Source organism: Thalassophryne amazonica, chromosome 4 (assembly GCF_902500255.1).
Source record: "Thalassophryne amazonica chromosome 4, fThaAma1.1, whole genome shotgun sequence".
Lineage (NCBI taxonomy): Eukaryota > Metazoa > Chordata > Actinopteri > Batrachoidiformes > Batrachoididae > Thalassophryne > Thalassophryne amazonica.
In genome coordinates this window covers 129,786,361-129,800,269 of record NC_047106.1, presented here as the reverse complement: position 1 = coordinate 129,800,269, position 13,909 = coordinate 129,786,361, and the positions used below count along the sequence as shown (strand labels likewise).

The 13,909-nt window shown below is 42.2% G+C and overlaps 1 protein-coding gene across 2 annotated transcripts in view; it reads left to right on the top strand.

Moving 5' to 3' along the window:
- Window positions 1–9,466, top strand: part of galnt17 (polypeptide N-acetylgalactosaminyltransferase 17) — a 193,463-nt gene extending 183,997 nt beyond the window's left edge. For both annotated transcript variants that reach the window (XM_034168557.1, XM_034168556.1), the window contains 2 exons: window positions 1,089–1,250; window positions 9,266–9,466. In XM_034168557.1, coding sequence (XP_034024448.1) covers window positions 1,089–1,250; window positions 9,266–9,400 — 297 coding nt within the window. In that variant the 3' untranslated portion in view covers window positions 9,401–9,466. The remainder of the gene's footprint in view (window positions 1–1,088; window positions 1,251–9,265) is intronic.
- Window positions 9,467–13,909: the final 4,443 nt, after the last annotated feature.

Here is a 13,909-nt window from a genome sequence, read left to right as displayed (position 1 = left end):
TACTGCAATGTTCTATTTTCTGGTTTACTGCAGTCCAACATTAGGGGTCTCCACTTGGTTCAAAATGCTGCTGCCAAATTTTTGACACGAAGCAGAAAGTTTGACCACATTGCACCCATTTTGGCATCTCTTCACTGGCTTCCTGTCCCTGTGAGATCAAATTTTAAGGTTCTGCTACTAGCCCATAAAATTGTTCACAGACTGGCACCTCCCTACTTAGCTGACCTAATTAAACCCTACGTACCGGTCTGGGCTCTGCGTTCTCAGGGCGCAGGACTATTTTGTGTCCCTAGGGTAAATAAGTCTGCAGGTCACAGAGCTTTCTCTTATTGTGCCCTTGTTCTGTGGAATGATCTCCCTGCATCAATAAAACAGTCAGATTCTCACCCGTATTACCAGTTTTGACCGCACGGGGGCACCCCTGACCAGACAATCAGCATGTTCTGCCTGCCCACATTAAAAACACAGATCCTCGATCCTCCTGCCATTTTTGCTGGCTGATCTGCGAACGCAGCAGGACAGCGCCTGTCCCCGGGTTCCTGCCGCACACAGACAGTATTCGGCTGCGCTCAACTTGGGATGCAGCCGAATCCTCTCTGTGTGTGGCAGGACATTTCACACAATTCAGAAAAACGTGCAGGAATTATAGACCTTTATTTACAATATTATGAATGAGATGTGCGTTATTTGGAAGAAAGTTGAGGTGTACCTGTCTTTAGCCCACAAAGCACCCCTACCTTTTCCCTTCCATTACAAAGAGGTGAACTGTCCACCATTTTGCAGTGGAGATTTTTTTTTTCAATACTCGTGCCCACGGTGCAGCCCCGCCAAAAATGGCGTCCCCAGCGGCAGCCCACATGGCCCATACTAAAAACCCCCACTGGAGATCAGTGGTGGGGACACATTAATCGACAAACCCGCACATCTCGACAGAACACCGGATTGGCAGATGTCAGAAATCTCTGATTGCTCTTGTTGTCACATCTTTTTATGACTTGGGCTGCAGAGAAGAAATGCATCACTTGTTATAATTTTTATTATTATTACAATATATTAATATGTGTGAATGTATGTGTGTTTTCTCACAGTTTGGACGTTATACCACAGATGGCATGTTATTCTTAGGCCCGCTGGGCAGTACCGGAGAGGACACTCGTTGTCTGGTAGACAATCAGAAAAGCAGATTTCCGCAACTTGTTGATTGTGAAAAATTGACCAACATTAAACAGAAGACATGGGATTTCTCACAGGTGAGTTGAAAATAAAATATTTTCTTGAATTGTATTTATTGTGAATGTTAGAGAGAAAAGCACAGTGCTGAATGAATGACTGGTCATATATTGTGGAATTGTTAAGTGCCCCTTCACACATGACACGAAGTTGGGACCGGCCGAAAAAGAGCGAGAAAAAAAAATGAATTGGCGATCCGTGAAAACTTCCACCTCTTGTCGGGAGGGACACATGGTCATACAGGCATGAATGAGCCGGTGTTGCAGACCGAATGGTCCCCCCTAAAAATCGCCCGCCCTGCCTTCACTGTGCATGCGTCATTTCAGACCACAGCAGCGTCATTTCTGGGCGTCAGTAACAACTCACCAATTATCACATTGTTTCTGCTTAAACAGCCTCATTTCTGCTTAAAACTGACTTTAGAAAGATTTAACACGTTTTACCTTGTCATCTGATGGTTAATAATCCCATTAATCTATTTGATCGCTTTGGGTGTAGAAAGTCCGTCTCAGACAAGCTGCTGTGGTCCGAAATGACGCATGCGCAGTGAAGGCAGGGCAGACCAATTTTTAAGGGGGACCGTTCAGTTGGCGACACCGGCAACGGTTTTGTGCACGCACACACGAGCGTGCATGAACACAGTGCATGCATGTGGAAAGTCGCGCCCACACAGCACCGGAGCAGTGAGATGCTGCACATATGTACAGTGAGGAAAATAAGTATTTGAACACCCTGCGATTTTGCAAGTTCTCCCACTTAGAAATCATGGAGGGGTCTGAAATTTTCATCTTAGGTGCATGTTCACTGTGAGAGACATAATCTAAAAAAAAAAAATCCGAAAATCACAATGTATGATTTTTTTAATAATTTATTTGCATGTTACTGCTGTAAATAAGTATTTCAACACCTGTGAAAATCAATGTTAATATTTGATACAGTAGCCTTTGTTTGTAATTACAGAGGTCAAACGTTTCCTGTAGTTTTTCACCAGGTTTGCACACTGCAGCAGGGATTTTGGTCCACTCCTCCATACAGATCTTATCCAAATCTTTCAGGTTTGGAGTTTCAGCTCCCTCCAAAGATTTTCTATTGAGTTCAGGTCTGGAGACTGGCCAGGCCACTCCAGGACCTTGAAATGCTTCTTATGGAGCCCCTCCTTAGTTGCCCTGGCTGTGTGTTTGGGGTCATTGTCATGCTGGAAGACCCAGCCATGACCCATCTTCAGTGCTCTTACTGAGGGAAGGAGGTTGTTTGCCAAAATCTGGCAATACATGACCCCATCATCCTCCCTTCAATACGGTGCAGTCGTCCTGTCCCCTTTGCACCAGAGTATGATGTTTCCAACATGCTAAGTGGAGTTGATTCCAAAAAGCTCTATTCTGGTCTCATTTAACCACATGACCTTCTCCCATGCCTCCTCTGGATCATCCAGATGGTCACTGGTGAACTTCAAATGGGCCTGGACATGTGCTGGCTTGAGCAGGGGGACCTTGCTGCCCTGCAGGATTTTAAACCATGAGAGCATCATGTGTTACTAATGGAATCTTTGTGACTGTGGTCCCAGCTCTCTTCAGGTCATTGACTAGGTTCTCCTGTGTAATTTTGAGCTTTCTCAGAATCATCCTTACCCCACAAAGTGAGATCTTGCATGGAATCCCAGACCGAGGGAGATTGACAGTCATTTTGTGTTTCTTCCACTTTTTAATAAATAATCATAACAGGAACGTACACCAGGAAGTGATGAACTGACATGATGATTTTTTTCCTCCTTTTATTTTTTACATAAATGACCTGATGTGCTCGTATCATGAGCACATGAGCCAGGTCCGTGTGTCCAGCACACACTAAAGTGCTGGTGACCGCGGTCCAAAGATGATATGTGTTTTTATTGATTACAATGTGAGGAGAGTCCGCCAATGCACGCACCTTGTGGTAGTGTATTGTGACGTGAGATCCTGCATCACATGATATGTGTTCTCCAGCTTTGAGTAGCGGCGACACAGTGGTCAAGTGCAGCTTTGCCTGCACGGTCATCGCTGTGCTTGCTGAGACGTGGTTGCAGTGATCCAGTGTGTTTTTATTTCTCCCCATGTCGTCATCGTTTGCAGAGACATGTGCAGTACCGGTGCCTGCACATGGATGAGTGGAGCACATGTGACAATATGTGTCCCCAGCTTTGGATTGCACTGACGGTCAGCTGCGATGTGGAGCAACACACACACACAGCAAGACCACAGCACTCGCCGTGGGTGGTGGTCAGCCCCCTTTCTGTATGATTTCGTATGTCATCCATCCAATGACGTGATACATGTCAACCACAGTCCCCTGACATACGCATAACTGTGGTGCATGTACGTGTGAACATGTCAATCAATACATGATCGATACGGCCACCTGTCCTCACATGAATGGGCTCACTGTCACTGTACACTGGCACGCGTGTACACAGAGATCAGCTAAAACCTAAAATCTGCTAAAGTCAGGAACCATTAGGCACGGTCAAGAATAATGTTCCACGCTGTTGCTGTCACATTGTGAATGAGGCAAATTGTCTCCACACACACACACACACACACACACACACACACACACACACACACACACACACACACACACACACACACACACACACATCCATATTCATCCATCAGCTGCTGAACAATTCAGATTGCTCCAGTTTGCTCCTCAAAATCTACAACCCTAATTCCAATGAAGTTGGGACGTTGTGTGAAATGTAAATAAAAACAGAATACAATAATTTGCAAATCCTCTTCAACCTATATTCAATTGAATACACCACAAAGACAAGATATTTAATGTTCAAACTGATAAACTTTATTGTTTTTTTGCAAATATTTGCTCCATCTCCATCTCATTTTGCATCACTACTCTTAGCTTTATAGTGGAGTAGAGCAGAGAAGGATTTTCTTTCACCAAAACAGATCAAATCCAGGCTTGCATCTCAGATGTACCTTCTGGCAATTTGTAGCTAAACTTTCACGTCTTCTTTTTAAGAAAATCCTCCTCTATACCACTTCATCATGAAGAAGGATAACTGGTGATGCAAAATGCAAAGCTTTCACTGTGCATAATTTCTCCGGTCACAGCCACGTAAGCCTATAACTTCTTCTGGGTTGTCTGGGTGTCTTGGTGGCTTTCCTCACTCTTCTACTTCTTGCATAGTCACTCAGTTTTTGAGAAATGTCTACTCCATGCGGATTTACCATAGAGTGCCATATTGTTTGTATTTCTTTGTAATTGATGTAAATAAAGTCCAAAACATATTCAGTGGCAGCTTTACCATCAGAAAGCCTCGTCCACAACTACCACAAAAGACTCCAAGCTGTCTTTGATGTTAAAGGGGGCAATACAGTATTAAAAACAGGGGTGTGTAAACTTTTGATCAGGTTCATTTGGGTAGTTCTCTTGTCATTTTGATTAAAAAAGAGGAAACACAGTTGTTTGACAATAAATGGCTTCACCCAACCACTAACCATGAGTGAAAAAAAGTTTTTGTATTGTCATTCATATTCTATTAAAAATGGCCAAAAAAGCAAAAATTCTGCCAGGGTATGTAAACCTTTGAGCACAACTGTAAATATAGCCATACTAAGACATAAGAAATTTTCTGCATACATCTCAAGTAAAATACACCTTTACATTAGCTCTAATGACACAGGTGAAGTTGACAATTCCACGGTTTGGGATGCCATCAAGGCTGCAGAGAAAAGAAAACCTTAAGAAACGTTAACTGAAATAGATGATCAGCTGGTGGTTCTAGAAGCAGTACATAGAAAAGGTAACAAACCTGAAATATTAAAAACGATCTCAGCCAGTGGCGGTTTTTAGGCCATACGGGTCGCCGCCCAGGGTGCCATTTTTGGCAGGGCAGCACCGTGGTCACGAGCACTGAACAAAAAAATAAATCTCCACTGCAAAATGGTTTTCTTGTCACTGTGTGTGGAATTGGCAGATTGCTGATCCATTTTAAGACAAAAGAAGTGATTTCCTCTCTTCCCAACAATACAATCAGCAGGGCCAAATGACTTTACGGTGCACCGGAAACTATTCACAGCACTTCACTTTGTCCACTTTTTGTTATGTTACAGCCTTATTCCAAAATGGAGTAAATTCATAACACCCATAATGGCAACATGAAAAAAGATTTTTGTATTTTTTTGCAAATTTATTAAAAACAAGAGCAATCACAGATTTCTGATGTCCGCCAGTCTGGATCTGGATCACCTCCCAAATGCAGTGGAGTCTTCCGCTCTAATATCTATCTGATATCTACTATGTGAAGTACTTTTGAAGTAATCCTTCAAACTCTATAAAAAGGGAAATCTTGATTCAGAATCCAGATTCGGTGGTGCAGACCGAACAACCCCCCCAAAAAAAAAAAATTGGTCTGCTCTGCCTCCACTGCGCATGCGTCATTTGTGACCACAGCAGTTCTTCACCCAAAGCGATCAAAGGGAATAATGGGATTATTAACCACCAGATGACCAGCAGCAGCAGCTTGTCTGGACTGCAGCATTCTGATCTCTTCCTCCGTCTTTTATTATGAAATAATGCTGAATTTATGTGGAAATGATTGTTGTACAAAAGCTTCAAATATCTGTGGCTGGGATAGATGATGACTGGAATGCAGTTTTAAGCAGAAATGAGGTGTTAATCCATGAACCGTGGCTGATGATGCATGCGCAGTGAAGGCAGGGTGGACTGATTTTTAGGGGGGACCGTAGGGTCTGTGACACCGGATCACCACCAAAATTCAGTGGAGTCTTCCATGGCCTATTATCTATCTGTGGTGCAAATGTGGTGAGAATCCATGAAGTAATTTTGATGTATTCCTTCAAAGCGTATACAAGGTTTGTTCGAAAAGTATCCGACCTTTTTATTTTTTGCAAAAACCTGATGGATTTGAATCACGTGTGCTTGCATGAGCAAACCTTGAACCTTCGTGCGCATGTGTGAATTTTTTCACACCTGTCGATTCCCAGACAGCAAATAGATCCGGGCCGGATGTAGTCCAACATCTGGTACCAATCCTGAAAACAGATCCGGTCCAGACAGTTTTTGCACCCTGGCCCAGATCTGGCACGGCTCCGCTTTACAGTTCTGGAACAGATCCAGACCAGATCTGAACTGGATCCACAAAAGACCAACCGTTTACAGACCATATCTGGCACGGATCTGGGGCAGATGTGGACCGCATCACAGCACCGTGGCAGGAACAAGTTTTACAGGGGTAAGTTCCGTGGATCCGAGGAAACTGATTTGTATCTATAACACACAGATCAGTGTCCCTGGACTTATAAAACTTGATTGTCGTAAAGAAACAAACCGCTTTGCAATAAGCATTTAAAAAAGCCTCAGTGACGATCACGATTACAGAGTACAGAGTTTACAACCACTAATGGATAGTTTCTACCGAGTGCAGATAAAATTGCTTATCGTTATGCCCCATGTTCCTGCCACGGTGCTGTGATGCGGACCACATCTGTCCCAGATCCGTGCCAGATATGGTCTGTAAACGGTTGGTGTTTTGCGGATCCAGTTCAGATCTGGTCTGGATCTGTTCCAGAACTGTAAAGCGGAGCCAAGCCGGATCTGGGCCAGGGTGCAAAAACTGTCTGGACCGGATCTGTTTTCAGGATTGGTACCAGATGTTGGACTACATCCGGCCCAGATCTATTTGCTGTCTGGGAATCGACAGGCGTGAAAAAATTCACACATGCGCACACATGCGCAGGTGTATGAACTGGCAGAATTTTGTGACTTTGGAGCTGCAAAAGATGAACAGATAAGAGATCGGACTGTCATTGGAATTGCAGACACTGAAATATCTCAGAAACTGCATTTAGAACCAGAACTAACTTTGGAAAAAGCCATTAACATCACTCGCCAGTCAGAGCTCATCAAGACACAAAATGCCACCTCCAGATCCACTGAGACTGACATAAGTGCGATCACACGTAAGCTCAAACAGTCCAAGCCGTTTGAGAAGAAGTACGCCAAGGATAGGAGTGCCACACAAGTTAAAGGAACATCAAAAGCAGCACAAGGAATTAATTGCTGGAGGTATGGGAGGATGCATGAGTTTGGAGCATGTCCAGCAACAGGAAAACGCCACCGGAAGTGCAACAAAAAGGCCAAAACATGGAAGACTAGTGGCACAAACCGCTGATCTCTACAAAACAGAAAGGTGTCACTGGACTGCTCATTTTGTAGTGCAGTTTTCTGAAGAAAAATCCTTGCAAACGTTTTTTTACCTCACAATTTCTGATTACTGTTTAAAAAAAGTTTAGAACACTTGCAATTAAAATAGCTAAATAAAGGAATAAATAACAGGCTCTTTAGAAACCTTTCTTCATCTGTAATTTAAAACCACCTGTGATTTCAGATTCGATCGTTTCTTCTTTAACATAAGGAACCTTGGACATTTATTTTTTAGACAAATAAAATAACATGGAAAATTCATTTTTTTAAGTCTGGTAGATTATTCATGTCTCATTTCAACCAGAAAAACAGACACTGCAAATAAAGACAAATGTTTATTATAAATGCAACAGAAGATAATTTAAGAATGACTGCAGTGTGATTGTAAAGCAGGATCTCTGTGACATAAACCTCATGATTAATTTTTTTTAATTGAGTCATTTCAACTTGTAATTACATCAAAATATGTGATTGCCTTTAATGTTGTGATCAGGACAGAGTCATTTCTAAAATATGAATTTGACTAGTGACTGTGAATGTTCTAAAATTGTGCACAATAAAAAAGCAAATGTTCCTGATTGGGACAAGTAATAAAAAATATTACTTAAAATATAAAGAAACACGACAGTATACGCACACGCGCGTGCGCGCGCACACACACACACACACACACGCACATATATATATATATATATATATATATATATATATATATATATATATATATATATATTGGTGGTGGGCCGTTATCGGCGTTAACGTGCTGCGATAATGTGAGACTCTTATCGGGCGATATAAAAAATATCGCCGTTAATCTATTCTCAAAGTTGGGCTGGGAGCTGGGTCTGTGCCTCGAAGCTTCGTTTAACATTGTAGTACATATGCCAGGCCTGTGTGTGGCGCTGTAATGTCCCCAGAAAAACAAACAGACGAAGAAGTAGAGCAAGCCCTAATCAAATTAGCACAAAAGCTACAGCTTTCCAACGCAACAAACAGGGAAATAAAGCCTTTTAGGAAAAAGGCGGTCCACACTGATCATCTAAAATAGCTTACTGTCCATTTAAAGCAAAGCAGTGTGTTTGTTTTTTTGTTTTTTTTTTAAACAGTTTCGTCCGCTGACCGCTCTACGCGGGCGGCTGGCTGCTGCCTCTCTCTGCCCGGTGTGAGCGGCTCAGCACTGTCAGCTCTGTCCCGGCCACAGTTTCTGGAAGAAGTCCACTCTTTCTTCTGGGTGACAGTCATTACTTAGGTAGCACGCATATTCTGAATGAGCCATTTTAATCTAGATTAATCTAGATTAATTTCAAGATTTCAGTGAGGTTAATCTAGATTTAAAAAATAATCTATGCCCACCCCTAATATATATATATATATATATATATATATATATATAATTGGAATTGGGGTTGTATGTAGACAGGTGTGTGCTTTTCCAAATCATGTCCAATCAACTCAGTTTACCGCAGGTGGACTTCAGTTAAACTGTAGAAACATCTCAAGGATGATCAGTGGAAACAGGATGCAACTGTACATGTGATTTCCAAGTTTGTTTGTTTTTTAATAAATTTGCAAAAATCTATATAAAAAAATCACATTGTCATTATGGGGTATTGTGTGTAGAATTTTGAGGAAAAAATGAATTTCATCCATTTTGGAATAAGGCTGTAACATAAAATGTGGAAAAAGTGAAGTGCTGTGAATACTTTCTGGATGCACCGTAAGGACTGTATACAGGTACACACTAATCACTTTCCATGTTATAGCTACATTCATAAATCCTGCTGACACCAGGACGTTGTCTCCTTTCTTGCAGAACAACTCCTTCATAAATCAAGCCTCAGGGCGCTGTCTGGAGGTGGTGCCATCAAAACTACATTTTGGCCATCTGGTGGTCCTGCAGACTTGCTCTGGGCAAAAGTGGACCATGAAGTACAAAGCTAAGTTGTAGAACTTCATTTGGACCAGTGACAGCAGAGGCTATTCTCCTGAGAGCTCCTGTGACTCCTCATCTCACACGTTTCCTTAGAAATGTGACAGAGTTGGTTTAAATCAGATGTGCTTTGAACATCTCTATAATACAAGTGATATATATAAAAAAAATCACAACAAACAATAAACTGACACAAGTTTGACATGTGAAGAGGTTTTCCTCATTTTGAATTCAGTAACTTTTCAAATGATATGAGACCCTCTCCTCAATGTTAGTCTATGTATGAAAGGAGGTTTGTTCAGACAAAAGGATGTGTTCTCTTGTGCGAAACAAAAATCTCTTTGCCAATACTGAACATTAACTGTCATTCATTCTTAATCTTTATCATGGGAATATCATTCAGGAATGAAAATATCCCAAATAAAAACCCATTGTTCAGAAAACAAGGAATATATTAATGGAGAATGGGAGGGCAAGTTATTTGTTCATTTTTACGAAAAGTGGGAACAATATTTAACCCCTTAACGTCCGAATTTATATAGCTGTATATAAAAAAATGTTTTGTGTGTGTTTTTGCCTTTAAGTAGATGGTAAATAATGTTGAGATTATTAATTTCACTTCTGCACAAAAACTAGATAGTAATATTGGGTATTCTGGTAATGACTTTATGTTATATAATGTTATATAACATATAATATATATGTTATAATAATAATAATGATGGTATGTTGCAAATTTGCAACAACGGGCATACAGGTCAGTTTGGTAAGTTGCATATTTGAGTCAGAGATTGTAGCATATATGCGACGATGGGCATTAAGGGGTTAACATGAAATTACAAAAAATATATATAAAATTTAACCACAAAAAATATTTAATGTACACTCAACAAAAATATAAACGCAACACTTTTGGTTTTGCACTCTGAAAGGTGCAATTTTGTTTTATTGGGGGGGGATACCAGTCAGTATCTGGTGTGACCACCATTTGCCTCATGCAGTGCAACACATCTCCTTCGCATAGAGTTGATCAGGTTGTCAATTGTGGCCTGTGGAATGTTGGTCCACTCCTCTTCAATGGCTGTGCGAAGTTGCTGGATATTGGCAGGAACTGGTACACGCTGTCGTATACGCCGGTCCAGAGCATCCCAAACATGCTCAATGGGTGACATGTCCGGTGAGTATGCCGGCCATGCAAGAACTGGGACGTTTTCAGCTTCCAAGAATTGTGTACAGATCCTTGCAACATGGGGTCGTGCATTATCCTGCTGCAACATGAGGTGATGTTCTTGGATGTATGGCACAACAATAGGCCTCAGGATCTCGTCACGATATCTCTGTGCATTCAAAATGCCATCAATAAAATGCACCTGTGTTCTTCGTCCATAACAGACGCCTGCCCATACCATAACCCCACCACCACCATGGGTCACTCGATCCACAACACTGACATCAGAAAACCGCTCACCCACACGACGCCACACACGCTGTCTGCCATCTGCCCTGAACAGTGTGAACCGGGATTCATCCGTGAAGAGAACACCTCTCCAACGTGCCAAACTCCAGCGAATGTGAGCATTTGCCCACTCAAGTCGGTTACGACGCCGAACTGGAGTCAGGTCGAGACCCCGATGAGGACGACGAGCATGCAGATGAGCTTCCCTGAGACGGTTTCTGACAGTTTGTACAGAAATTCTTTGGTTATGCAAACCGATTGTTTCAGCAGCTGTCCGAGTGGCTGGTCTCAGACAATCTTGGAGGTGAACATGCTGGATGTGGAGGTCCTGGGCTGGTGTGGTTACACGTGGTCTGCGGTTGTGAGGCTGGTTGGATGTACTGCCAAATTCTCTGAAACGCCTTTGGAGACGGCTTATGGTAGAGAAATGAACATTCAATACACGAGCAACAGCTCTGGTTGACATTCCTGCTGTCAGCATGCTAATTGCACGCTCCCTCAAATCTTGCGACATCTGTGGCATTGTGCTGTGTGATAAAACTGCACCTTTCAGAGTGGCCTTTTATTGTGGGCAGTCTAAGGCACACCTGTGCACTAATCATGGTGTCTAATCAGCATCTTGATATGGCACACCTGTGAGGTGGGAAGGATTATCTCAGCAAAGGAGAAGTGCTCACTATCACAGATTTAGACTGGTTTGTGAACAATATTTGAGCGAAATGGTGATATTGTGTATGTGGAAAAAGTTTTAGATCTTTGAGTTCATCTCATACAAAATGGGAGCAAAACCAAAAGTGTTGCGTTTATATTTTTGTTGAGTGTATTTGGGACTGTTTTATACTCGTGAATAATCTCAGAAACAGCTGTACTGAGGGCTACTGGGCTAAATCATGGTTTCATATGGAGTCATCTAATTTGTCTTTTCTTTTAAGTTGCTGAGTTTGTTGGCAGTGTTCTAGAACACCCTCGATCTTGTAGCATCATGATTCTGGGTACTGTAAGCACAAAAGGATCAATGTGACGGATAATGACCGTGTGTGTGTGTGCGTGCATGTGTGTGCCATAATTGGTGTAGGTGCCAACAGTAATGTGCTGTACCCCACAGCTCGTTTTTTTTGGGGGAATGCAGGTGCCAGTCTCACTGAGATGAATATGATGTCATAATTCAATCTTATCTAATAGATTTTTGCTCCTAAGACTGTCTTCCAATAAACAGCTGAATTCCTGGTTTTACATGTGTGTTGTTTACGTTATTTTTATTTATTTATTTATTTATTTTTGTAGAATTGTATTAGTGTTAAGAAGAGCCCTCTGTTTGTTGACTTGTTGCAAAAATTAACTAATTTTCACAAAGGTTGGGTGTCACACATTTCAATATTGGAGTGCACCCGGATAAAGAAACAGACGCAGAATATTCTTAGTGAAATAGGATATTATAAACTAATTTTCATGCAGTTTACCTTGGTAATAGTCACAGATACCACTACATTCCTGTGCAAATCTGGAAAAAGGGTTGGTAGCATGAAGTCATTTTAAAGATTGGAGGCGATGAACGGTCCAATCTTTAATATGCACCACCTTAGTTTAACAAGGACTTACAAAATCTAAAGTGTAAATGTAGGTGTGTGGAGCATAAATCATATAACTCTAAACTGGAAGTGTTTCACCTGACCTGGCACAATGGCATATTAATATCCCTGTGAGACGTTGTGGCTAAATGTACTCAATTTTATTATTTTTGTTGTGAAAGTGTAGTGACACGGACCCACAACAGGGGGCGTAAATGAATGGACAATGAAAGAGTCGAATATGAACACTTTACTGTTGTGAATGTGTACAACCACAACACAGAGGAATGTGAAATTTTGCAAACAGTCAATCACAAGGGTGACGTGTGGGCAGGCTCGAGGATAGAAGACGTCCGTCCTGAGATGAACCGGAACCACACAATTTCCTCCGCCACCGAAGAATACTGGAGCCGCCAAGTCCCGGGTCCCCAGGTGGCCACCGTCTTCGAAGGTCGGATCTGGTACTGCTGGCAAGAAGCAGAGACAATAAGATGTGGGTGTGTGCACACCCAGTAACAACAACGATGGAGAGTCCACCTCCACTTCTAACACACACTCGTGCAGCTCCTGTCTCAACACTTATCTGGTGGGGTAGTAAGGCGAAGCTGTCGCCGGTCACACCAATCTCCAGATAACACTCCGCAGGAAAACAGCTGCAAAAATGAGTTCACTAAACAAAGTCAATATGACACAGATCAAGGCTGAGAACGTTACCTTAACGGGTCGACGATATCTCGGCAATGAGGTGGAGATGACGTCCGGGTTTTATGGAGTGTGATAATGAAGTGTAGATGGGTGACAGCTGTCCAGAGATAATGAGTGACAGCTGTCCCCCCAGCTGTGTCCGTGGCGGCAGCGCCCTCTCGTGCCTGAAGCCCGCACTTCAGGCAGGGCGCCCTCTGGTGGTGGGCCAGCAGTACCTCCTCTTCTGGCGGCCCACACAACAATTTTGACAAGAACATAGAGGCTATTAGAAAAAAAATACCTCAGCAAACTTCAGACAGATTGGGTGATCCTAAAATTAAGCCCTAAAATTAAATTTTGCATATGCAGCAGTGGCGGCGCCAAGGGGGAGCTTAAGCCCCCCAATAATGAGCCAAGCCCCCCCTCAGCTCCCCCAATAATTCTGCCAATAATGCGAATAGTCACTGACATATTTTTGGATCTCAACTGCAGTTTTGCGCTGAGAATGTCTCAATATTGCGTAACTGAGCAAAGTGATGAATGTGTGTGTTCGGTGATCCACCAATGCTGAATCACCCTTCACAAACAGAATTTTCAGTTTTGCAAATAAACGTTTATTTGTAAAAACCCTCACACAAGTTACAAATCAGAAATTTGTGTTTGTGGATCACAAAGCACGCGATTCTAAGTGATGTGTGTGTACATTTATACCACATTTTAGAGGAGCATGGGTGACTAAAACATATACCTTGGTATTTATAAAGCAATTTACTATATATTGTTCATTTTGACGACATTTTGTGGAGCCCCTCCAACTTT